General features: G+C 39.8%; 1 protein-coding gene across 1 annotated transcript in view; it reads left to right on the forward strand.

Annotated features, from left to right (window-relative positions):
* The window catches only part of sema5a (sema domain, seven thrombospondin repeats (type 1 and type 1-like), transmembrane domain (TM) and short cytoplasmic domain, (semaphorin) 5A), a 103,299-nt gene that overhangs the window by 23,164 nt on the left and 56,489 nt on the right, over positions 1 to 23,646 (forward strand). Inside the window, exons 2-4 of the mRNA XM_079447361.1 lie at positions 9,404 to 9,619; positions 16,485 to 16,584; positions 20,268 to 20,313. Coding sequence (XP_079303487.1) covers positions 9,466 to 9,619; positions 16,485 to 16,584; positions 20,268 to 20,313 — 300 coding nt within the window. The 5' untranslated portion in view covers positions 9,404 to 9,465. The remainder of the gene's footprint in view (positions 1 to 9,403; positions 9,620 to 16,484; positions 16,585 to 20,267; positions 20,314 to 23,646) is intronic.

A 23,646-nucleotide genomic window follows, 5' to 3' on the forward strand; every position in this document is an offset into this window, starting at 1 on the left:
TCTCTCTCTCTCTCTCTCGCGCTCTCTCTCTCACACTCTCTCTCTCTCTCTCTCTCTCTCTCTCTCTCTCTCTCTCAGACTCTCTCTCTCTCACACTCTCTCTCTCTCTCTCTCTCTCTCTCGCGCTCTCTCTCACACACTCTCTCTCTCTCTCTCTCTCTCTCTCTCTCTCTCAGACTCTCTCTCTCTCACACTCTCTCTCTCTCTCTCTCTCTCTCTCTCGCGCTCTCTCTCTCACACTCTCTCTCTCTCTCTCTCTCTCTCTCTCGCGCGCTCTCTCTCTCTCTCTCTCTCTCTCTCTCTCTCTCTCTCTCTCACACACTCTCTCTCTCTCTCTCTCTCTCTCTCTCTCTCTCTCACACACACTCTCTCTCTCACACACACTCTCTCTCTCTCTCTCTCTTTCTCTCTCTCTCATTAGCTCCCTCTCACTGTCGGCCTGCGCCACAATGTGCCTCACTGCTTCTTTTTATGGGGCAAATTACGCCGCTCACATGTGATTAATTGGTTCCACTGGAGCCGAGTAATTATTTACATTCCCACCCTCTGCATATCTGAGGACTTCATAAAAAAATCTGACGGTCTAGCTTGTAGGTCTACAACGTAAAACATGTTTGAGTTCTCCTGTCAGCTTGTTTGAGAGTTTGTGAAGGTTTACACCTCTTACCTCCCATTTTTCCCTTGTGTGCGATGTTCATGTCACCAAAGTCTTTTCAGCAAAGTTGTTTTAAAGTTTATCGTCCAGCAGATGAAGTTCTCTTCACGACAGCATGTGTTTCTAACCTGATTTAGTCTCACGCATGCACCGCCGCCTGGCTCTCACAATAAACTTGTGTGCCGAATGTGACATTGATCACAGATGTGTCATAACCGGCTAAAGATCCTTCTGCTTTATTAGTGTAACACAGTTTAAATCAGTTACACATTGCATAACTTTGTCAGATTTGGCCTTAATTATTTTCTGCACTGCTTTGTGAAATCTCACATCAGTTATGTGTGTTTGCCAGATCAGGCCCGGTGCTGGTCTGGCTTGACCTGGGGGGAAATCACATATTCTGATTGGACAGATATAATCATATTTTTCCGTGATTAAGTTGACAGAAAATTAGTTCATCGCTAATACAAATACGAGTATTTCATAATAAGTATGCCTTTTTAATTTGTTTTTATTTTAATTGTCAGCTGGATATTTTTGGAGGGTGCCATGCTCTAACCACTGAGCTACAGGAAAGCTAATCCTTTATTCTTAAATAAATACATTCTTAATAGATCTTATGTAGAGCCAATAGCTACCCATTCACTGCATTAATAAAAAATTTAAATAACTTAATTTCACATTAGCTTACAGGCCCACCCAAATGGAAAATCCTCCCGTAACAGAACCCAGAACGGGTGCCTCTTAAGTTCACCTCTGAATATGCCTCCTATTTATTCATAAAGGTGAGGGCGTTTAAATGCAGAAGGGCCACAGCACTACAATGCTGATATGCAGCTGGGAATAGTGATAGTGTCATTTGCCGCAACATTCAGCCAGCTCTCGGTGGCCATGCGTGTAATTAAAACCCCTAAAAATGTCAAACGTTCAGAGCGACAGGCATTATGGCCCTTATCTGTGCACCTCCAGAGCGGTGTGTGTGTATTTGGGCTTTAGACGGTAAATGATGGGTTAAAAAGAACTGCATGCCATTCAGAGTTTAATGTCAGGTTAAGCACATATGTTGCTATTTACATCAACAATAGAGCACTTGAAGTCATCCAGTCAATCGAGGTGTTTCATGCATGATTTATATTGACTTGTACAACGTGAAAAATGTTTGAGTCCTCCTGTCATCCTGTTTGAGAGCTTGTGAAGGTTTACCGTTTAAAAGGCTTCTTTGATGTGGGCATAGCTCACTGGCCATGTCATGGTTTGGCATTTCAATGTCTCAACAACCAATGCTTCGTAGATCTTGTGGAAAATATCTGAACTCTGTCAGGTAAAAAATGGTTCAGTTTATGAGGCTGACCTGGAGACATAATAGACTTTTTTTTTTTTAACACTTTACATCAACAAGATTAATTCATCTTCGTTTTATGTTAATTACAGCATTTACTAATACATTGTGTTGTAAAGTTCACGAAGATACTCATCTCACAAAACGTTTTATTCACAATTTATTTTTGAAACAATTTGTTGATACATACAACTGCCCTTTTAATATTTCTCACATGCTAGACATTTCCTTATAAAATGTATTTTATGTCATGTAAAAAAATTAAACAGCAATTTAAAAACAAAATCCAGATCAAATAATAATGAATATGTGGCGAGCAGGGCGGGACGAGAGCCGTGAGGGAAAGGTGCTCGCCAGAGAATAATACAAAAGTCTCTTTAATATAAACAATCGTACTCTGTTACTTACGTAACCTCAATTCCCTGAGATAGGGGAACGAGTAATGCGCAGCAGGATGCTATGGGGAAAACTCCTTTTTCTCCAATGACTGAAGCTTTTTTGAGAAATAAAAATATACACAAATGAGACAAAAAAGTGTTGACCAACAGAAAGAAGATGCAGTACATGTTTGGAGAATTTGAGTCGTTTGGTATCTTGGCAAATCTCCTAGAACTCTAGAGAAGAGACACGTAATGTAACTATTGTCTGTTTCATGACAGAAATCTGAAAAGCAGAGTCTGTGGTTTATTTGTGTCTAATACAAAGAAAACATCTTTGAACATCTTTTGTGCTAAGAAGTGAGGTTTGGAGCAACAAAGCATTCATATTGGAAGCCCCACTTAAGAAGATTATCTTACATGCTGTTACTACAAACACGTTGATATAAAGATAAGACACTGTTGTTGTCGTTTTTATAATGTGGATATATGTTTTTTACAGCTAAGAGGAGGAAGTCTGCTGTCAGATGTTCAGCACCCTCTACCCGCTTACTGTATGTTTCCTTCTGAGGGAATCAATAGAACAAGATGACTTTATCTGACAGCGATACTTTCATGAGGAGATAAACCATCTGATACAAATGACAGTTGTGTGCTTTTAGAAAACGGATGTGATGATTTTCTTTTCAATCATTGCAGATGAAAACTGATTGTAGAGGGCAGAGGTCAGAAATAGCTCTGCAGTGGTGACCTTGTAAAATCTCAATCATTACCTGGATTTGCTAAAGGTTAAACCCATTTTAACAAACACCTTTTGTTTCAATGTTTATCAGCCTCGGGCTCTTTTAGATTTGCAAAAGTTTTTGCAGCGGAGTGCTCCGGTGACCTTGTGTATAGTGATGACTGGCTGAATCGGGATCCTCTGTTCTTATGAGAGCCACATAACTATAGTGCCACAGCCTGCTTTCAACATGGGGAAATCTTTGTGTCACTCCAAGCATAACCAGTGCTGGTTTCATCAAAGGGGCTAGAAGAGAAACAGGCGGTTAAAAATAAAGCTTGGATACCTTAGGAGAGTTAGGGTGTGACAGTTTTAAAATTGCCGGGTTTGCTGTCCCAGATTTAAATCTGACCTCGTCTGTGGCCAGCCAGCCCAAAGCTCCCCTTTAACAGTTCCAGAGCTATGGCACTGAACGTAACCCTCAATGGCAGCCTTTCAGTAGTATTGTTTTCGTAACTTGCTTGCAATTGTGGCTGCCTACCCCCAACAAGTTTAACACAGTTCTAGCCAATCCCTCCATCATTTGCCCAGTTGGCTGTCAAAGCGTGGGAGAAAGGAACGGTTTTGTATTATTTTTTCTTCCTTTTTGATGAATATCAACTTAAACAGATGTGCATTTAAAAGTTTAGCGGATGGTTGTTGTTGTTCGATGGTTGACAGATGTTGTTCAGATGAGGATTCTGTGGTATTGGCTTAGCAGATTGAGTGTCAGACCCGAAAACGGCATTAGATTTGAGATGGAATGGTTCTGTCTGGAGGATGCTTGCGGAAAATTCCTTTCCCGTGTTGAAAAAGAATAAATGTTTACAGACTGACATGTACACACTGCGCCTAGGAAACTGCCGTTTGATAGTTATTTGCTCAGAGCCTGCTATCACTTTAATGCTTTTTTGATGCTCCGTCCTGCCTCTGGTTTCCTTCAATTCAGGAGTGTAAGAAACGATTAAAGTTAGGATTCAAGAGTGGGAAAGGTGGATCATAAAGTATTGATCAGACATTTTTGTATTTTGTAATAGTAATCTGGCTTGCTCAGGAAACACTCATGAGGTTGGCTTGCATACTCTCTAAAATTCTGATAGACTCTCAGTTATCTTTTTTAAGCAGTTATGATAGGGCAGCGTGATCTTTGGTTTCGCATTGTTGAACATAATAAAACCACCCTAACATATATTTAGGTATTTTCAAAAGTCTTACTATTACTTAACATTTTGTTTTTGCATTTTATTTTACTTTTTGATTTCATAATTGTCTTGCTGTTTCTGTAATGTGAACCACTAAGTCAACAAAGTGTATGGTAATAAACCATATTAAGAGTGAAAAAGTGTGCCCATGCCAACATAAATCTACCAAATTGAGCAAAAGGTGCAACACATTCTCACAGGAATTTGAGACATTGTTACGAACTGTATTCTATGTGTTTACTGACACAAATTTCCCCCTTTTTCGTGTCAGTCAGCTGGACTTTTTTCGTGTCACCCAGCACGACTAAAATACATTAGATTGAAAATGTGCGGTATCTTTCATGTGTATAAATATATATCAACGCAATATGATGTTCATTCATACCTATTTTACAAGGTGAATCATTCGTGTTAACTCCTTATTTCCTACAATCTCATTGGTATGTTTTGTTATGATTTGACTTCTCCCTGTGACGTTGGGTTTAGGGGCGGGGTTATGGGAGCCATTTATCGTTGTTTTGCCACCTCGTGAAACTCGCGTCTTTAGCAAAAACGCCTTTGCGGGTTTTACAGTTTGGGGTGAAGTAAGTGCAACCGGTTCTACTCGCCCTGCTCCAAACTGGCCTCGTAGAGGATCGGTCGGGCATGGGAGTCGGGTTCTCTAACAAGGAGGCTAAAGACCACGCTAGAGCACCTCTTGAGGTCGGGGAGTGAGGTTTACACACTGCACAGCTCTTCACTGGCTGGCCTACGTTACATAAGGTTTTGGCTAGCCACATCCTAAAATATGTACGACTTCTTTTGATATATGGATATAAATATATAAATGTAAATACACATGCAGTCTGTGTATTGAAAGTCGTGCTGAGTGACGTTAAAAAAAAGGTTCATGCTTTTAGACGAGAGTCTGCCTACACAAGCACATTCAGAATTAGTAGTTGTAAGTAACTTGTCGAGGAACCGTCTGGGTGTCACAGTTTGTGAATGTACAATTCTAATCACTTAGACAAGCCACATGAACCCTCACAGTGATGTAAATTCAAACACTGATGGCCAATTAGAATATTTCTCCAGTTGGAGAGGGATCATCCAGACAGCACGACTGAGCCGTGTTCAGTCCTCCAGAGCTCGTATAAAAATGTCTCTTTAATTATGCATTGTGTGTATTAATGCCTGGAGGCTGCCTGAACCAGACAACCTGTGCTTTCCGTTTTCTGGACCAGATGTTGCTAATGCTTTCTCAGTTCACTTGCCACAAGGGTTTTGGTGAAAATATCCATATTAGTGGAGACATCAAGAACGGCAGAGTGAAAAGCAGAGGCTGGAAGGATTGAAATTGATCTACGGAGGAAATATATTCTCTCTGTTCCTGTCTGCACTGGTTTGTGTTTCTTTGCTGTCAATCTTTAGTAAACCTCTCTTCCTCACCTCCATTATCGTTTTTTCTGTGAGCAAAGTCTGGTGTTTTACAGCATGTGGGTCTTGTCTGCTATGAAGGATCGGTGGGGGGTGATTTGTGCGTCGTCCACAAGTGGGTTTGAACGCCAGTTAAAAGCCATCTGTGCAAACATGGAGAAGGATATAAGCATGTAGTATAGATGCTGTAAAATACAGTATAAGATACCCATCAGAGCTTTTTTGGTTTCATTTCTATTATGATCCTATCTTAATGCTTTCATAGCGGAATAATTTTATTTTGCTATAGCTGCAGCACACATTTTTTTCAGCGCTAAATGTTTCTTAATATTTTACCAATGTAAATACTGCAGATGAGTAGTGTAATATGGGGACGATCTGGTGTTATTGCTGGAATAATAAGATCATATTGACCACTGTACTCTCCCATTACTTTTTTATATCAGGAGAAAACCGTTTAACAGACTGAGGCAGGATGAAGCCACTTAGACCACAAGAGAGAATCTGTGTCAGTGGGATTCTAAATGTAGTCTGTAATGTTAAAATACTTCATCACTGTCATCAACATTGTAACTTTCTGTTTGACAGACACTGGACTTCACCAGCGATATTTCATGCAGTCAGGTGTCCAGCTGTGATTAAAGGAAACTCACTGCTTGTGTCATGTGTTTGTACGGTAGCCTGACTAATGACCACAATTCTGTTGTTCTGGTGGTCATTGGTTAAGCCTGTGGTTGCTGTTTTTGCGTCGTGAGTTTCTCCACTTTTCATTTGACAGATATTAAGCTAATGAGAAACTAAATGCGACCCAAATTCAAACCTAAATTATCGACCGTATATTAAAACTATATGAATGTGTCTATCATGGACGGAGCCACGGCTCTGCCCAGTTTATATTTCCTGACTTGTTCTCTAATAGCTTGTTACACAACATCTGCTTCCCAAGAGACTGGAAACAGATCAGGTCACAAAAACTGCTAATGGATTTGTAATGGATTTGTGCAAATTTACTAATAAACCGTTGGGTTTGTCATCGACACTAATGTGATTTTTATCTTTTCTTTGCTCTGGGTGTGTCTACTTGTATGAGAGGATGAGACAGTGTTTAAGCTCTTTGAAGAATCACAATACAGAATGTTTTTGGGAACACAATGTATTTTATGCATCAGAAAAGACCTTTTCAAAGGAAATCAAGGGGTTAAAGGTATAAAAACATCTGTCTTATTTAGGCACCCTTATGTTGTTCTAAACTTACATGTTGTCAATTTACTATATAATGTTTGCTGTATGTTTTATAGCTTTGTATGGTCTAGCACCTGAATTTGTTTTTCGGACATGATCAAGTGTTATTCCATGACACGGCCACTCAGGTCATTGCACAAACTCTTATTAAAGGTCCCGAAATCCCGCTTAAAAGTCCAGAGGTCATCTCTGGAACGACCTGGCACTGGAAATCACATGTTGTGCATCACTAGATCATTTTAAAGCACTTTAAGGACAACATCTACTTGCCTGGGCATTTGGTGCGAGATAGTTTATATTTGATTGTCTTGTGTCTTAGGGTTTTGTCATGCTGTTTTATGTTTTTGCTGTCTTCATTTTGGTTATTCTATTTGATATGTTGTCTCACTGGAAATCACTTTGGTCAACATGAGTTGTTTTTAAATGTGCTATAAATAAAATAAAAACAAACAAATACAGAATATTTTATGTATAGTTATGCGTGTTATGTATACTATTTGTTATGACAAAACGTTATTATGAATAAATATTTTATTTGAGTAAAATATATATATTTGAGTAAAAATATTATTCCGCATTCATATAATTATTTACATTCTATCAGTTTCTCTTATTTAATGTTATATTTATTTTGTTGATCAATGTTTATTTTTGAGATTCCATGCCCACCATGTGCTTTCAGAAAGCTGCAGATTCTAAAATATGTACAAGACAACCTACAGACATGCGTCTCCAAAAGATCATTTAAACCTGACATTTGTTGAAAGTCCCTGCGGTCCCTGCTGATGAGAGCAACTTAGGCGTAATTGAGTTCTGTACTAGCCATCTCAAAGACCGAGTCAATTTCATCTGTCATACTGTAGAGTGGCTATCCTAAGAAAGGACAGATGGAGGGATTTTCTATTGACAGGCTCTGGTAAAGCAGTGCCACAGGTGCTTGGCTCGAATGTGGTAAGATCGTGCTTAACACCCCATTCATAATAGCTGAAATCAGATGCTATAGAGTGTCCTTGTCCTACAGGCCATTATAAACATAATCTATAACCACAACGTAAGTATCTCACGATGACTACCGAACTGCACTAGAGTTTTACTTTTTGTGAAGGCTGTGCGAGAGGCTCTGACGGTGTATGCAGTGGGCCCTCTGTGCTGATTTGTGGAAGAGAGGTCAAAGGTCACAGATGAACGTGAAGACCTCAACAGCTGCATTTCTTTATCTGGCTACTGCGCTTGACGCTCATTTACTCACGTCTTACTATTCTATACTTATATGTGTACAGTCCCCTCGCTTGCACTCTTCACCGCTTTCATCACGTAAAAAGAAAGATCTTGTTCAACATACATCTGTTATCAACTGAGATGAGTGGGACAGTGTTAGCCAATCTGTTTAACCAGCGATGTCTGTCGCTCCAGAGTAATTAGTCACATGGCTTTTATGACTCGTGGCTAAAAAAAATGTAGGCCTACTCACCACTATGTGCCTATTTGAGAAAAGATGGCAGATTTCCATTTGCATGTTGCATTTATATCGGGCTGGTATGTGGTCATGAGATATCTTTAAATAGTTAGTCCACTCATAAAACTGTCAATCATTTTGTGCGAATGTAATTCGATCCTTCTACACATACAGTATTAGTAACAATATTGCATTAAAAATTACTTTAAATTGTAATTTGTTGAAATCTCTGCAAATCAAAATGGAAGTTTTGAGGAATTTGTTTAATTTACTGATATCTATAAAGACAATTAAATGTTATTTATATAGCGCTTTTCACAATGTTCATTTTAAATGAAGACAAAATTCATTTAAAACTTGCAGTCTCTCACTACCACTAATATATCAATGACTTATATATATATTTTTTCATTTCTCTTTCTTTTGTAATTTTTTCATGCAACTAAAGGGATAGTTCACCCAAAAATTTGGTTATCATTTACTTACCAACGGCGGTCGCCATTGGCTTGCATTGGTATTGTGTCTATACAATAGAAGTGAATGGGTCCTGCCATTTTTTTGGCTACCTACACTCTTTTAAAATATATTCTTGTGTGTTCTTCAGAAGAAAGAAAGTCATTCAGGTTTGAAATGACAAGGGGGAGTAAATGATGACAAAATCTTAATTGTTGGGTGAATTACTCCTTTAAGTTTCTCATCATATTCCAGGCTGGTAAACCAAACACAACTGGGAATTTTAAAAGAGGGAGGGATCACTCAATATGTCCCGCCGTCCTTTTTCGGTAAAGGTTCTGTCTACACATTTCAAGGCAGATCAGAGTCTTTAAGCAATGTAATTATGCTGATAGATGTCTTTATAATGAAGGTTATGAAGGTAAATATAGTGTGACCAATTAAATCAATCAACCTTTTAACACTTAATCAGTCATATTTTCACACTTTCTCTCCCCCTGCAGTGTCCAGTGGCAGATTCCCAGTGCCCTATGACCCTGCCCCAGCAGTACTGACTCCCCCTCTAATGGCCCCTGCAGAGGGAACACTCCTGGCCCGCTGCCTAGTCGTGCTGCACAGTCTGCTGCTGCTGTTTCCCAGAGGAGTGCCCTGCCGGGGGGCCACACGGGCCTCTGAGTCCCCCTGCCACAAAGCCGAACACCCACTCATCTCACACACAGGTCAGCATCTCTGTCATATGCAGATTTTTACTGCAGACCTATGAGCTTATGCTGCCCAAGGGCTTGATGTCAGCCAATTTATTCACTTTTAAATTGCATAATTCTCATCATGTAATTTATACTTTACTGTCATTCACTTTGTCTTGTTGCCGTTAAATACCTTATTTGAATGACTACAGAGATATATTTCTGCTCAAATTGGTTTTGGCCCAAATCGAAGAGCCACAATTGCATTGATCGACTCGGTCACCTTCCCCATAGCTTAAATAAAGTGACTGTCCTGCCTGGGGAACATGCATTGTATTCGATGTAAATTTAGCAGGCAGATTTCAATAAGCAATAGTACAGCTGTATGTCAAAGCCAAAGGGGGTCTGTTGGGGCTAATGGAGTGGAATGGCAATGTCATTGCTTTTGCCTAGCGATCAGTTTTGACTGTAACTAAACTCAAGAACAATTAAGCTGTCTATATTTATGGTCTGGTGAATAGTAACACGGACGTTTGGCTAATTTACCCATTGATTTTTTAAATGGAATAAAAAACTCCATGCCCATTTGCCAAACTTAAGCTACTCTATGCTTTAGAATAGGACCCCCAGGTGTGCAAAACAAACACATTTCACATATCTCAAAGGTCTGGGACTAATAATGACTTTCTTTTGCAGAACACAAAAATAAGATCTTTTGCAGAATGTTCCTTCTTTTGTACTTTTATTGTACAAAGTAACCAGTGCAGGTCAATTGGTAACGCTGTGGTTTGGCTATCCACGTTCTTCAAAATAGTAAATTACGACACAATTTATATTTTTGGGATGAACTGTCACTTTAAGGCAAAATGCAAAATGCTCCCTCATTTGTAAATACCTTTGGATTAAAGCATCTGCTAAATGAATGAATGTAAATTAACACATGTCAAATTCAACCCACAAATCTACACTTGTCTAACATCTATCCCAATCACACACATTGTAAAACAAACATTTTAAATTGCACTCCATTTATCAGATATGCACAATGAATGCAGTGGGAATGGTATGCAGTGGGAATGATATGCAGTAACAAGGAAGTCTGTCTCTTACACACACGCATGCACACACGCACACAAGCACACACACACACACTTACACTTTTCAGTCTATTGGCCCCGTTTTGAAAATGCGATTCTTCTGGTAGTGCAGATAAACTCAGTTCTCCCTGTCAGACTGAGCTTCTGAATCAAAGCTTTCAGATCATTGAACGGCACACAGTTTATAAATTAGCAGCTGCCCTGCTGTAAGATCAAATACCTGCGCACAAGCTTTCACAAACACAAGCTTCTCTAAGACAAACATCTATTCTGGGATTCTGGAGTTGGACACTGGCCTTTTTTGAGTTTTATTCAGTTGGTTCAACTGCTCTACGAAGACTTCTAAAATAAGTCTTGAAGTTGTCATCTGGAGTTCAGATTATTATGTGTATTCCTAAGGCTCTTTTATTTAGACATTCATGTCCTTTTTAAAGCTCAACAATAAGGAATTTTCTGCCCTGCACATTTGTTGAAAATCTTTTTATTTTACAAAAAAATTGTATTAGTTCACCCAGAAATAAAGATTCTGTCATGATTTACTTGCCCTCATGTCATTTCAAACCTGTAACTTTCTTTCTTCCAAAGAACAGAAAGATGAATAATGTTGATAACCGATTAACAGCGGTACCCATTCACTTCTATTGTATAGAAACAAAACCAATGCAAGTCAATGGGTACTGACATTGTTTGGTAACCTATACATTTTCATAATATCTTCTTTTGTTTTATGCAGATTTGAAATGACAAGAGGACGAGTAAATGATGACAGAATTAAAATTTTTGGGTGAACCCTTTGATATCCTAAACAGTATTTATACAGTAGTTTATTTATATTTCATTTGACACTTGCCTTGCGGTACCAGGCCAGAATTATTATTGACATTACCAAAACTAGTCTCAATATAAATCCAGTAAGCTTACAATTCACCACAGATTTAGTATTTCCCAAAACTGTTTACACCTAAAATTGAAACTGTCGTAATAGATACGCTTGTACAAAGTCTGTTCTAAGAAATGTCTTGCTGTGTGACATAGTTTCCACTGTAATTATAGGTGAATATAAAGCTAGTTTTGTGTTCATCTTTACAAAGAATGATTGATGGTCCTACTTTTTTTTATCTAAACCTTTCAGACTTTGTCAGACAGACCACCTAGGAAGCTAATTTAAACTGAATTAAAGGCTGAGAGAAACATTTTGCTCTCTCTTTAAATTTGCCTTTCTGAATCAAGCCTGCAGCCTGCATTTATACTGCAGAATGTTCCTAGCAGCCTCTTTGAAAAAATCAATACAAATGGTTGAGTAGCACAGATGCGTGTGTCCATCCCGACCAAAAGAGAGACATTGGCAGGGAGAGAGTTTTCCTAAATGGAACACCTCTGCTTCGCGGTGCTCTCTGAGCGCTGTCTTCAAATATGTCTCCGTGGATCAAGTAATCCTCGTCTACATGGGATCAAAACCTGGGAAGGACACAATTGACGGTCGACTTTCAACTCCGTGGACTATAAAGAAGATAAATACATGTCCCCGCAGCCATGCTAGAACACCAGCTGAGCTCCAATGTTAGATCTCCGTAATAAAGACTGACACTGGCTGACTGTAAAAAAGTGAACATGTGAGTCATGGAGCCGTATTGCTCTGCACAGCTCATAAGTGGGTGTTGGTAAAATATTGTTCTAGACAGATGATGTAAATCTAGATTGATGATGTACATTCGTGAGCTTTGCGTGTTGTTTTGGTCTAGACTCCAGGGAGCAATTTTTTTTTTCGGAGTGAAGGAGGGAAAACAAGGCTTTTCTTTTGTTGTAAATGACAGGCTTTATAAACCAGATGGTTCCCTGCAGGTATATATTTTATGATTGGTGGCGAGTGTCTGCACAGGCTTGCCGGTGGAGAAATAAGGCCAACTTTCAACATAATTTGGTTTTATGTCGGAATTTAAGGCTTCAGGAAAGGTACAGAAGGAGGGATTACTGTCATGATTCTGTCCTTGTCATGAGTTTTCTAGTTCCCTTTCTGTCGGTCTCTCGATGTTGTGTCGAACCGACAGATGGGGTTCGCCCCTGAGAACCTATCATCTTCTGACTATTTGAAAAGGCCAATGAAATTGGCGAATGAAATTTGCATGCCGGGCTCCGCCCCGGATATCCGGGTATAAAAGGGGAGCCGGCGTGCTCATTCATTCACCTTTTGTTCTTCGGAGCCTTCGCATCTGATGACATTCTACGAATTGCCGAATTCTACGACGCGGTGCAGCGGAGATTCCCCTGGGCGTTCTGGCAGTTCCAGAGGTGTTTTTCTAAAAGAGCAATTTCTTCAGTGTGGCATTGCCCGCTGATCTCTTGGGTGCGGTACACTCATCGAGGATGGTGACGGACACAATGGTTGCCGCAGGTGTTCGGGGGTCCGACCACTGTGGCACCCTCGTGGATTCGTCCTGCCCGCACAGCGGGCGGATGGCTATTCAAACGTTGCGTCATGGTGGCTGTGTTCTCTCAAGATCCAGCCACCACCTCGTCTGCTTCCTGTTCTGTGAGCGCAGCGGCTACGGCCCTGCCGTCAGCGACGGTGAGCAACGAGGGTGATGTGGGGATTATCAACATCTGAGCGCGACCTGCGGCATCAGACTCTGGCGATTCCCTGAAGCTCCCTCCCTCGGGAGGTCGAGCACAGGTGAGAGCGGACGTCAAGGTGTCAGCCATGCTCGCTCGGATCGCCGTGAGTGTCGGGTTGCGGTGCACCGCAGCCCTGGCGCTCGCGGCTGGGTACTTCGCACATTGGGTCCGGGCGCGACTCAAAGCAGTGCCCGGCTCAAGTGCCGAGTTTTACCGAGGCGCATAAGGAGTACAGTAAGACCTGGAGCGCCCCCTTCGGCGCGCTTCCGTCTAGCTGACTCTATCGCCCTCTCTTCCCTCGGGGCAGGGAGGCAGCTAGGGACTATGTCAATGCACCCTGGGTGGAGCATGCAGTCGTGGTCAAGTCCCACCTGGGGTCAAGTCCCACCTGGGGAGCTTGACCTAGACTCACCGTCCAGGGCATGTAAGGTCTCGACATCTCTGGTGTTGAGGCTGGCAGTGCCGTGGGCCAGGCTGCCACCACTCTTATGCCATGGCCGAGAAAGGTCACTTTCCTGACTCCCCTCTCGCAAGGTCAGCTGATTGGTGGCGCTGTCAAGGACTGCTCCAGCAGCCTTTTTGACAGTGTAAAAACAGACCGGCCTGCTGTGACCCGGCCGCCTCAGGTGGCCCCCCGGCGGAAGACGTCGAGGGAAGGACCACCTAGAGAGATTGAACCATCGGGCCCGACCCAACCTTTGTCGCTGGATGATCGGACTGGGGAGGTCCCTGCCGCGTCCCGACACCTCCTGGGCCCCTCCGGGGGCCTTGTGCCCGCCTTCTCACAAGGAGAGGTCTCTCTCTGGGTCCCATTTGCCTCCGCTCTCACCCTCTGAAAGAGAGTGTTCGGCAACTCAACGTTGCGTCGTGGCGGCACGCAATGGCGAGTATAAAGCAGCCCTCAGCACTCTCGCTTCGACGGTGCATCGAGCTGCACCATCGCCTGGCAGGTGATTCCCCCGGGGAAGTGAATTTCATGAAAGATTTATCCCCATAGCGTAGTTACGCAATGTATTGTTCCCGCTTCTCAAATGTATTTCACCTTTTCATTATAAATTATATTATGACCTACAAATATTGGAGAATCGTAGATGCTAATTCATATCTGTGCATCATAACTTTTCTTCGTTTTTTTCAAGGATTCAATTTAGAAAATTTAGGACTTTCAATAAGGTCACAGACTTCTGAATTGTATGATCAAATACAGAGGTTCTCAACTCTGGAATTGTCCTGCTGAGTTTAGCCCCAACTCTGATAAAACAACATCATTAGGAAAAGTTCAACTAAACTGCGGCGCTCTGCAAATCTAGCACCATATTGCGTAAAATTACCACAATTTAAAAGCATACGGAGCAGCCTGCACTTGAATGCACCGATAGATTTCTGCAGCGCCGCATTAAGTTGAACGCGCCTATTCCTGCATCAAATGCATCTGCATTTATAAATGTTATTTAGCTTTTTCAACAGTTAATTGATTAAGTACCCAGTCTGAGAAACATGTATGCTTGTGTTTCTTTCAATGCACAAGAGACAAAATGTCATTATTTAAAAATAAACACTTTAAGTGGTTTTGTTTCATTTCATTTACAAGCATGCTCTGGGCCCGTCATCTGTAATTTTGGTTAGTAATGTTTAAGATCAAAATTTGTGCCAAAAGTACAAGGACACAGAGCTGTGGTATGTTAGATTTTACTTCCGATAGTCAATGCATGAGCATATAAATATCCATTGCAGTTAACAGTGGAGACTGTTCAAGAAAACAAGTATATAGCTAGGGTTTCTGGCTCTTTCACGCATTGCCTTGTGTTGTTCTGTAAAGTTGGTTTTAAAACTTAGGTGGCATAAGGAATCATTATTTTTAAGCCATTTTAGACTCACACATGTTCTCAACATGATGATTGTAGCAAAAGGTTAGGCATCTTGATTCTATTTCTATTTTTAGACTACTGGTTTAGGCCAAATATTAAAGCACCAATGTATGTATCCATTTTAAAGAAAGCAGTCTCAGAATGCATTGCAATAAGCTCAGTCAAAATATATTTCATATGGCAGATGCTTTTATCCAACGCAATGTACAAAGGAGAGAGCATTTAATACTTACTTAAAAATAAAGGTGCTTCATGATTCCATAGAATAACTATTTTTGTCTTAACCGTTCCATAAAGAACCTTTTTCACAAACGTGGTGAAAACAGTTCTTTATAACAAGGTTGTTGCCTTTTTAACCTTTGACTTAATGGTTATTTGTGGAACCTAAAATGGTTATTCTATTGCTGTTAAGAACCTTTTTAACATCTTTATTTTAAGAGTGTATAGTCAATGAGACAAAAACATGTCGTCGCCGTCCTTCTAAAACCTTGAATGTCCAAACTTGCTCTTTTTCAGGTCACATAAAAAAACCTGTATTTTTTAAAGATTACATGCTGTGTTGTCAAAGTTGACAAACACTTTTTAATACTTTTTATCAGTTAGATATTTGCAAAACCCATTGATAAGCACAAAAGGTGACTAAGAATAATGATTTATGGCTCCACGAAATATGGAGATACAGTACAAGGTCTCAGAAGGACACCAGTGATATGCAGTTTTCAAGGCAACAGTATGTTTACATGCAGGATAAAGCTTATTTTTTATAAATATAAATACATTTAAACTGCGGGAGGTGGAAAGTTAGGTGTTAGTCATGTGTGTGAAAGTGTGAAAAAGTATCTATTTGTCTGATATGGAATGGTGCAGAATACATAAACAGTATGTTAACCCGTTGACTCTAAATAGAGTATAAGACATATATGATGTTCACAGATGTTATCAGTGATGTCTGTGGAGTGTGACAAAACCCTTTATTTTTTAACTCTAAGAACATGGAAATATGAGAAAGGCAATGAGCAGGGATAATGTGACTTTGAAATTTAGCATAACTGGACCAGCTAGCCCAGAAGCTATCACATTACCAAAGAGACAGGTAGAGCAGAGATTTTACACAGGGTAAGACTGATGCTTTGATGCCAGGGGGCAGAGGTTAATATGAAAGGCGCCACAGTGAGAACATTTGCCATGCATACTACACAAACAAACACACACACACACACACACACCCCAGTGCCTGCAAACTGACTGAAAAAATGTTTTTCCCTGAGGTACATAAAACAAATGTGTGCGTGCTGATTTGTGTCCTCTCCCCTGCTGCAGAAATCGAGCCGTGGATCCGCCGGTTCAAAGATGAGGGCACAGTCGATTACTCACAGCTGACCTTCGACCCCGGCCAGAACGAACTAATTGTAGGCGCCAGGTAACGATGGTTTCTTCTATCACTGTGTGAAATTCTATTAGAAATCAGGGTTATAGGAAAGTATGTGTCTTAGGATACACAAATATGGTAGTGCTGTTCGGTGTCAAAGCCTGTGACAATGTGTCTGCTGGTCCTATTCACATTTTATTGTATTTTTAGCAAGGTTAAACAGACACCCACTGTGACAATGTCACAATGCTGCAATTTCCCAGTTTCACGTGATTAGCTGGATACCGATTTGCAATCCGGCTGCACAACCACACAATAAAACCAGTCATGACTTACAAAGAAAATTGAAATCTTTTTCGCTGACACATACTTCGATAATATGTGAGAATAGGGTCGGTTTCCCTCTGTCCGGCTCTAATTAATAAGTGTGATGATTTCCACCCAGACTTTCACACTGTCCTGCCGAACATCTTCAGTTAAATTAATCTCATATTCCTGATCTGTCAGTGGCTTGGAAGGTCTCCAAGCAATTATTTTGTGACAACCACAGAAATGGTTTAAAATGAAGCGCTGTAACACTTCACGCACCCACAGGGCTAAAAATGGTAGAATAATTACTTTTTCTTGGAGAAGCGGGGATTACTCTACACTTCACCGGTGGTTCATTGTATCAGTAGAAAAGTTTTTTAACAGGTCAGAAAGTTCTAGTTAGCTGTCAGATTCTAAGGGGCCGTTTACACGAGACCATTTTCAAGTGAAAGCGCGAAACAATGTATGCGTTTTGGCTGTCTGTTAACACGGAAACAGCGTTTTGGGGACTGATAACCCAAACTTAAAGTCCAAGTTTGTGACAAAACTGCAGCTTTCGTTTCCATGTAAACTGCAAGACGAAACTTTCTGAAGACGATGACGTCACGCACATGTGTATTACGCGCTCAGGCGCACGAGTATGGCCAAAACAACAAATCGGCTTACCGTACTGTGGGCTCTCGCTGCTAGACTATGTATTAACGTTTCCCCAGTAAAATGTGGTTCTAGTGCCCCAATAAGACCAGTGGCCTAAATGCAATGTCAAGTGTGTCTATTTAGAGATACTATCAGGAATGTTTGTTGCTATGAGCAGGTTTTGAAAAGCAAACACTTTTAATGGAGGTTTTAGAGCAGATATGTTCTAACTATTAAACTTTGCATTTGGTAGACTCAAAGTCTGTGAGATTTCAAAAGCCATTTTCATAGCTTGAAAAGCACACTAACATTGGGTTGAATATTTCTAAAATTTTAAGAACCTATTAAAACAGCGTTTCTTGAGCTCAAACAAAACACATTAAAAAATAAATACGACCTCACGTTGTGTCAATCACATTTGCACACTGCGCCGATATTTTCGTCCGTCATAAAAAAATTCGTACTGGGTTCAATCTTCTGCGTTTTCTGCTTACGTAAAAAGCATTTTGTGAGGCGTTTTGACCATTCAGAGACAGACGAGCACCATACAAAGTGCGAAGACCTTTACTCCTCTGATTATTTTCCTTGAATGAGAAAGCTCGCTCACTCAGTTTCTGCTAATGGCTCGGGCTGTCGATAGAATAGAGCTATTTTTCTTTGGATGTTTGGCACTCACCCTGGAGTCAGCCAGTCCCGCAAACAAGTCAAACAGAAAAAACTGGAGCTCAGGGAATCCAGTAAAACACATTAGATTGAGACTGGGAACTGTACAACATTCATTTCCAGCAACTTGTTCAGATAGGAGAGGTGTACGTCAAAACAAATATAGACACTTATAAATAATAAATAGTAATAAACAATAAAAGGAGGGCCAATGTATTGAAGATTGATCAGCTTCCACATGTCTGCTTGTAATGTATAAGTTATCTTGAAGACTTTGATTAGTTTGCTCAGTTGTTTGATTTAGGATGGCACAAAATTCTCGAGGACGGTGGCCCCCCGGGCAGATTTGAATAGTCCTGATATAGGGGATTAATGTTGTTTAAATTGGGTTGTGAGGAGAAAAACGAAAGTCTTGCGGAGCACCTCAATGATTTCAGCTTGATTGGTTCTCCCTGGAGCAGATTTTCTGGCTGTGCTGCCAGGGCCCAAGGACTATCAAACACACCCAGAGTCTAGACTAATGGACGGTGTGAAGGTGCTGCGGTGGAGGTATCAAGGTCACTGAACAACAAGGTTCTCACAAAGATACCCAAGAGCTCAAGCAATATTTCTGCCAATTTCCATGAGCAACCTGTCAAAATACAGATTTAAGAGATTGAATTATGATAAATTTAGTCGTGCCTCTACACAGGTATACACACTCTATATTGCTATTTAAAAACTCGCTCTGTAGAGAAGTTTGTCCGTTTAGGGCTACTGTAGAAACAAAATGACAAATTCCATGTAAGGCGACCCGTAGGGTATGTAGATAGAAATAGCTCATTCTAAGGTAATAAAAACATGACGCTTCATTATCTTACGTCTTTGCACCTCTGAAGACATAGCTATTGATATTACATTGCATTTCTATCAATAGATCCTCCAAAAATTCACACATTTAACTTTTAACCCTCACTGGCACGAACGCAAATCATACAGAAACCTACAATTACAATAAAAATAACATTCATTTCCATGAGTTGGGTGGGTTACTCTCAATTGGGCCTGGAGGAGATGCGCCCCACCCATGGAAAATCCCCTCGGGGACTGTGAATATTGAAGAAGTGCTACCTGGAATCTTGAAAGAGCTACTGTACGTTCACATAACAATACAACAAGAAAAACAAAACAGGTAGACATCAATAACCTGGAATGGGCACCGTTCCACGGGTTCAATACAATAGAAAGTCTTTATTGATAGCTGTCACAGAGATAACAGCTCAGTGTCCTGTGCAAAGCATCCATTGATATCGAGGAGCTTAAAAGACTTTAAAACAGTGAAACACAATCAATAGACACTAATCATAGTAACCTGATTTATCATGTTCACTCTTATGCAATAATACAGGCTCCATTGTCATGCCGTGTAAGTGTGCATGAGTGCTTTTGTCTTTAACAGATGGATTGAAAATCATGCCAGACAGATTGATAGACAGATTGATTTGTCGTTCTGCCTGCGTAATTCAATTTACCAATATAGTTGGCGGAGCTGTTGTTACGGTAAACTAACTTCAATTGGAGAAGACGTTTGGAGGAGCACATTTTGTCTCTTTCACTCAGTGCAAAAACTAAATCAAGAGGCTTTTGCTTCCTGGATTTAGAATGCAGTGAGCATTTACAGGCCTGTGCTGTTTCAAACAAGCACCTTATCCTTAGGCAAGGTCCCGCACCAGCTCATTAAAGTGACAGTGGGCTACATACTTTGCATAAGAGGTTTTCGACTCCAACACACATTTAGCCCTCAGCCAGGTTTTCCAATCATTTGAAAAAATGTAAAAATTAACTAGTACACCAGGTCATACGAGTTAAAACAGGAAATAAATAGAGAGCACATTAATATGATTTATTCAGCAATTAATTTGGCAATTAAGTTGCACAGAATCATTACGTTCATACACTTGTTTATTTCTAAAAAACATTCCTCTCACGGTATTTGGCCGCTATTTCACACGGAATGGCCCGAAACGTTGCAACCCATAAAAAACATAATTTATAACCCCAATGCCCGCCCATCCTCTGAGACAACTACTGCTCCGACCCCTTGAGGATAATAATACCTTTTTGTCTTTTCTCTCAATCTCTTTCAGAAACCATCTCTTCAGGCTACATTTAGAGGATCTTTCATTGATCCAGGTGGGTGAGAAAGTCTATATGTCTCCATTTTGTTTGTTCCTACCCAGAATTTATCAGACGGCTCAAAGCCCAGGATGAGACTAACAGGTGTTGCTGCTGTTATGTGTGAATGCCAATTACAGTCGCTTCATAAACTCGGGAAGAAGCACTCGGCCAATTTAAAAGCTGTCGATTCACTTTCAACACAATAGAAACGTGACTTGTGTTTGGACACCGTGAAGTGATGTTTAAACTTTCTGTGAGCTTTATTTAACCTGTTTAGATGCTGTTCTGATTTTTATGACCAGGTGTCTGTTTATGCATAAATTTACATTTGGATATTTCAAACAATTATTTTAGGCAATGTCTAAGTATTGTAAAAGGGATAGTTCACCCCAAAATGACATTACAAAACTGTATGACTTTCTTCTGAAGAACACAAAAGAAGATATTTTGAAGAATGTTGGTAACCAAACAACACTGGCCCTTTTTGACTCCCATTGACTCCAAACCATACAGTTTTGAGTTTCAGACATTTCTGAAATTATCTTATTTTGTGTTCCATAGAAGAAAGCATCATATACATGTTTTAAATGACATAATGGTGATTAAAATGATGACAGAATTATCAATTTTGGGCGAACCATACCTTTAAGGAGTCGTAGAATCAGGTTCTTCCAGATGTTTAGCTTCAGAGTCATTCTATAAAAGCCAGAACCATTAAATCCTATTTTGGAGCCCAGTTTAAAGGGCTAATGGACATGAAATAGCTATCCCTAAACTTATACCCTACTTTATTTATATTCATTTTCAAGCATAGTTACCCAAGAGTAGCTTCTTTCCGAGAGTGGCTGCAGCAAGCCAGTTTAAATAATAATAATAATCCAAACATTGACAAAAAAGTGATGCTTTTTCCAGCTTAAAGAAGTGGGTTCTTTCCAGGCCTCTAAAAGTCCAATCACTGGTAGTTTAACAACTTAAACATCCTGGGGTCTCCTCAAAAGGAGTGATCTCGTGGGGAAAGAGAGCAAACAGACCAGCCCCAATTTTTGGAGCCTTTTGTTCAGACCGGCTCACAGGAAACTAACATCACAAAAGTGAGCCCTGCCATTTCTCTCCGACCAACGCTTGGCCTCTTAATAGAATTTCTTCGGTTTTCTCACAGCAAGGCGTCTTGTGTGTACTTTCTCTTGTTTTTCTTTTTATGTCCTTAGTCATTGCCACACTGATTTTTGTTCAAGGTTTCCTTGAAAAAGAAAATGTTTTGATGATGTGTTGTGGGGAAAGATTCCAATCTTGAGCTAAGAAACATTGTGTGTTCTTGTAGGTTGTTTATGTTTTTAAAATGTTTACATTTGTGCCTCTGGCTTTTATCCAAATATTGCATCGCTAGCATCTTTCTACCAGTTTTGCTGCAAAAATGTTAAAGAGCTGGGAAACCACTGTAAGAGGTTTAACAGTTTTTTCAGAATCAACTTTATGGGAAAAAGTGTTTTAGTATTATCTTTTTTAGAATGTTCCGTCTTCATGTCTTCCTGGTGTAATTTCAATAATACTGACAATATATTGTAATGATCGAGAAGTTCTGAGCCTGTGACGGAAACGGTCTGGAAAAGACTGCTTTTATCCATCATTGATCTCACAGAATAGAGTTTTTATAGCAATGATATATAAAAAATAAACCCACAGAATGACCAGTGATGTTTAAGCAGCAACTCTGCTGGTGTTTAAAAGCACAGGAATGCTATACATTAAAAGGCTTTTAATGGTTGGATAAATGCTAACAGTACATTATATCACTACAGTATATAATCATTATGTACATAGCCACTAGTATACATGCCAGTTTCAATATCATTTTTTTATTATTTCAAGTTTACAGCTCTAATAAAAATAAAGGTGTTATCCAGAAATGGGTCTCTTCTGTAATTTCTGCAGTGGTGTAGATGAAAGAGATTGAAGTGTTTTTTAAGGATAAAGGTTACCTTCCATGGACCCCGTCTGTAACATCATTTACTAAGACTTTCTCTGTAGGTGCCCTTGCAATAATAAAGAACAGAAGTACGGATAGGCTGCAGAATAAAGGCTTGGTCGAAGCAGATCTCTTTGGAAGGTTGGGCACTTCAGATATATTTTAATTAGACATGACAGTGTCAGACAGTTTTAGTGTAAAAAGAAATTAGATTGAGAAGAAAAGAAAGAGGAGTGGTTTCAACTGTCAATGGAAAGTCACATACTCTATTTAGACAGCGAGATGGCACACTTGCTGACAGGTCCAGATGATATCCCCTAATGCTCCTCGTCTGCCTAACATCGTTGTTCTATCCAGCTGTTGTCCAGAAGAGAGGTAAGGAAAGCCGGTTTCTTGAGAGACTAACTTTAGACTGACTACACTGAATGTTGTAGGCTCCCTGTGAGCAGCATGAAAGGACATCACTGAAATCAACGTAGACACACAAAACCAAATCAAAATATGAGTTAGATTAGGCACGGAAATGGTAGGCGTACAACAAACCCTTCGGGCTCTCTGTTTGTCTGTACTAATTTCTTGCTTTTGTTTAATGCGCCTAGGCTTTCGTCTGTTTCCTTGTTTTTACATTTTTATCAGGCTCTTTGTAAGGAAAATTATTCTTTAGACTATAAAAACATAAGAAAGAAATTGTTTCTAGAATATCTGTTCTTCTATTGCATCACTATCTCATGGGTCAATGTCATAGATTGTGGTGTACAGATATAAATGCAGATTCACATTTTAAATTAAGTGATTTTAGAGTTTTTCATCTATGATTTGGCCATAGCCTTAAACAATGTCATGTGGTGCGAGCGTGATTTGACTAAAAATGTATTAATTTCCTTGAGATACTTAACTCATTACAAATCATTAGTATTTAAAGTGTTGAAAAAACATTTGTTATAACTATACTTATGTAAAAGATCCAATACAAATTTTAGCATCTTCAAAGTTGCTTGAATTTGCAATATCTAACTCTTATTTTATCACCCAGCTCTCGATTTGTAAAGCTTTGAATACATTTATATCTGGACTCATACTGGCTTCTTTAATTCACTATTTAATCCAAGTAATTAGTTTCAAAAATATTAATTATAAAATTTGGGTGTGAAAAAATTGCCACAATTATATTTTTGTCAACATTGAAAATACAATTTAGGATTTAAAGATTTTAAAGATCATGAGCAACTTTTTTCCTGAGCAACTGCACAATTACATATAAAACTCCACTATTGCTTGGTTATCGTAAACAGTTTGGTAAATTAGTCTTCGGATCACAAATAAAGATATTTTCGGTGACATCCGAGAGATTTCCAGGCCTCTTCATAGATATCATGGTTACC

The sequence above is a fragment of the Barbatula barbatula genome (genome assembly GCF_947034865.1).
Source record: "Barbatula barbatula genome assembly, chromosome: 23".
NCBI lineage: Eukaryota > Metazoa > Chordata > Actinopteri > Cypriniformes > Nemacheilidae > Barbatula > Barbatula barbatula.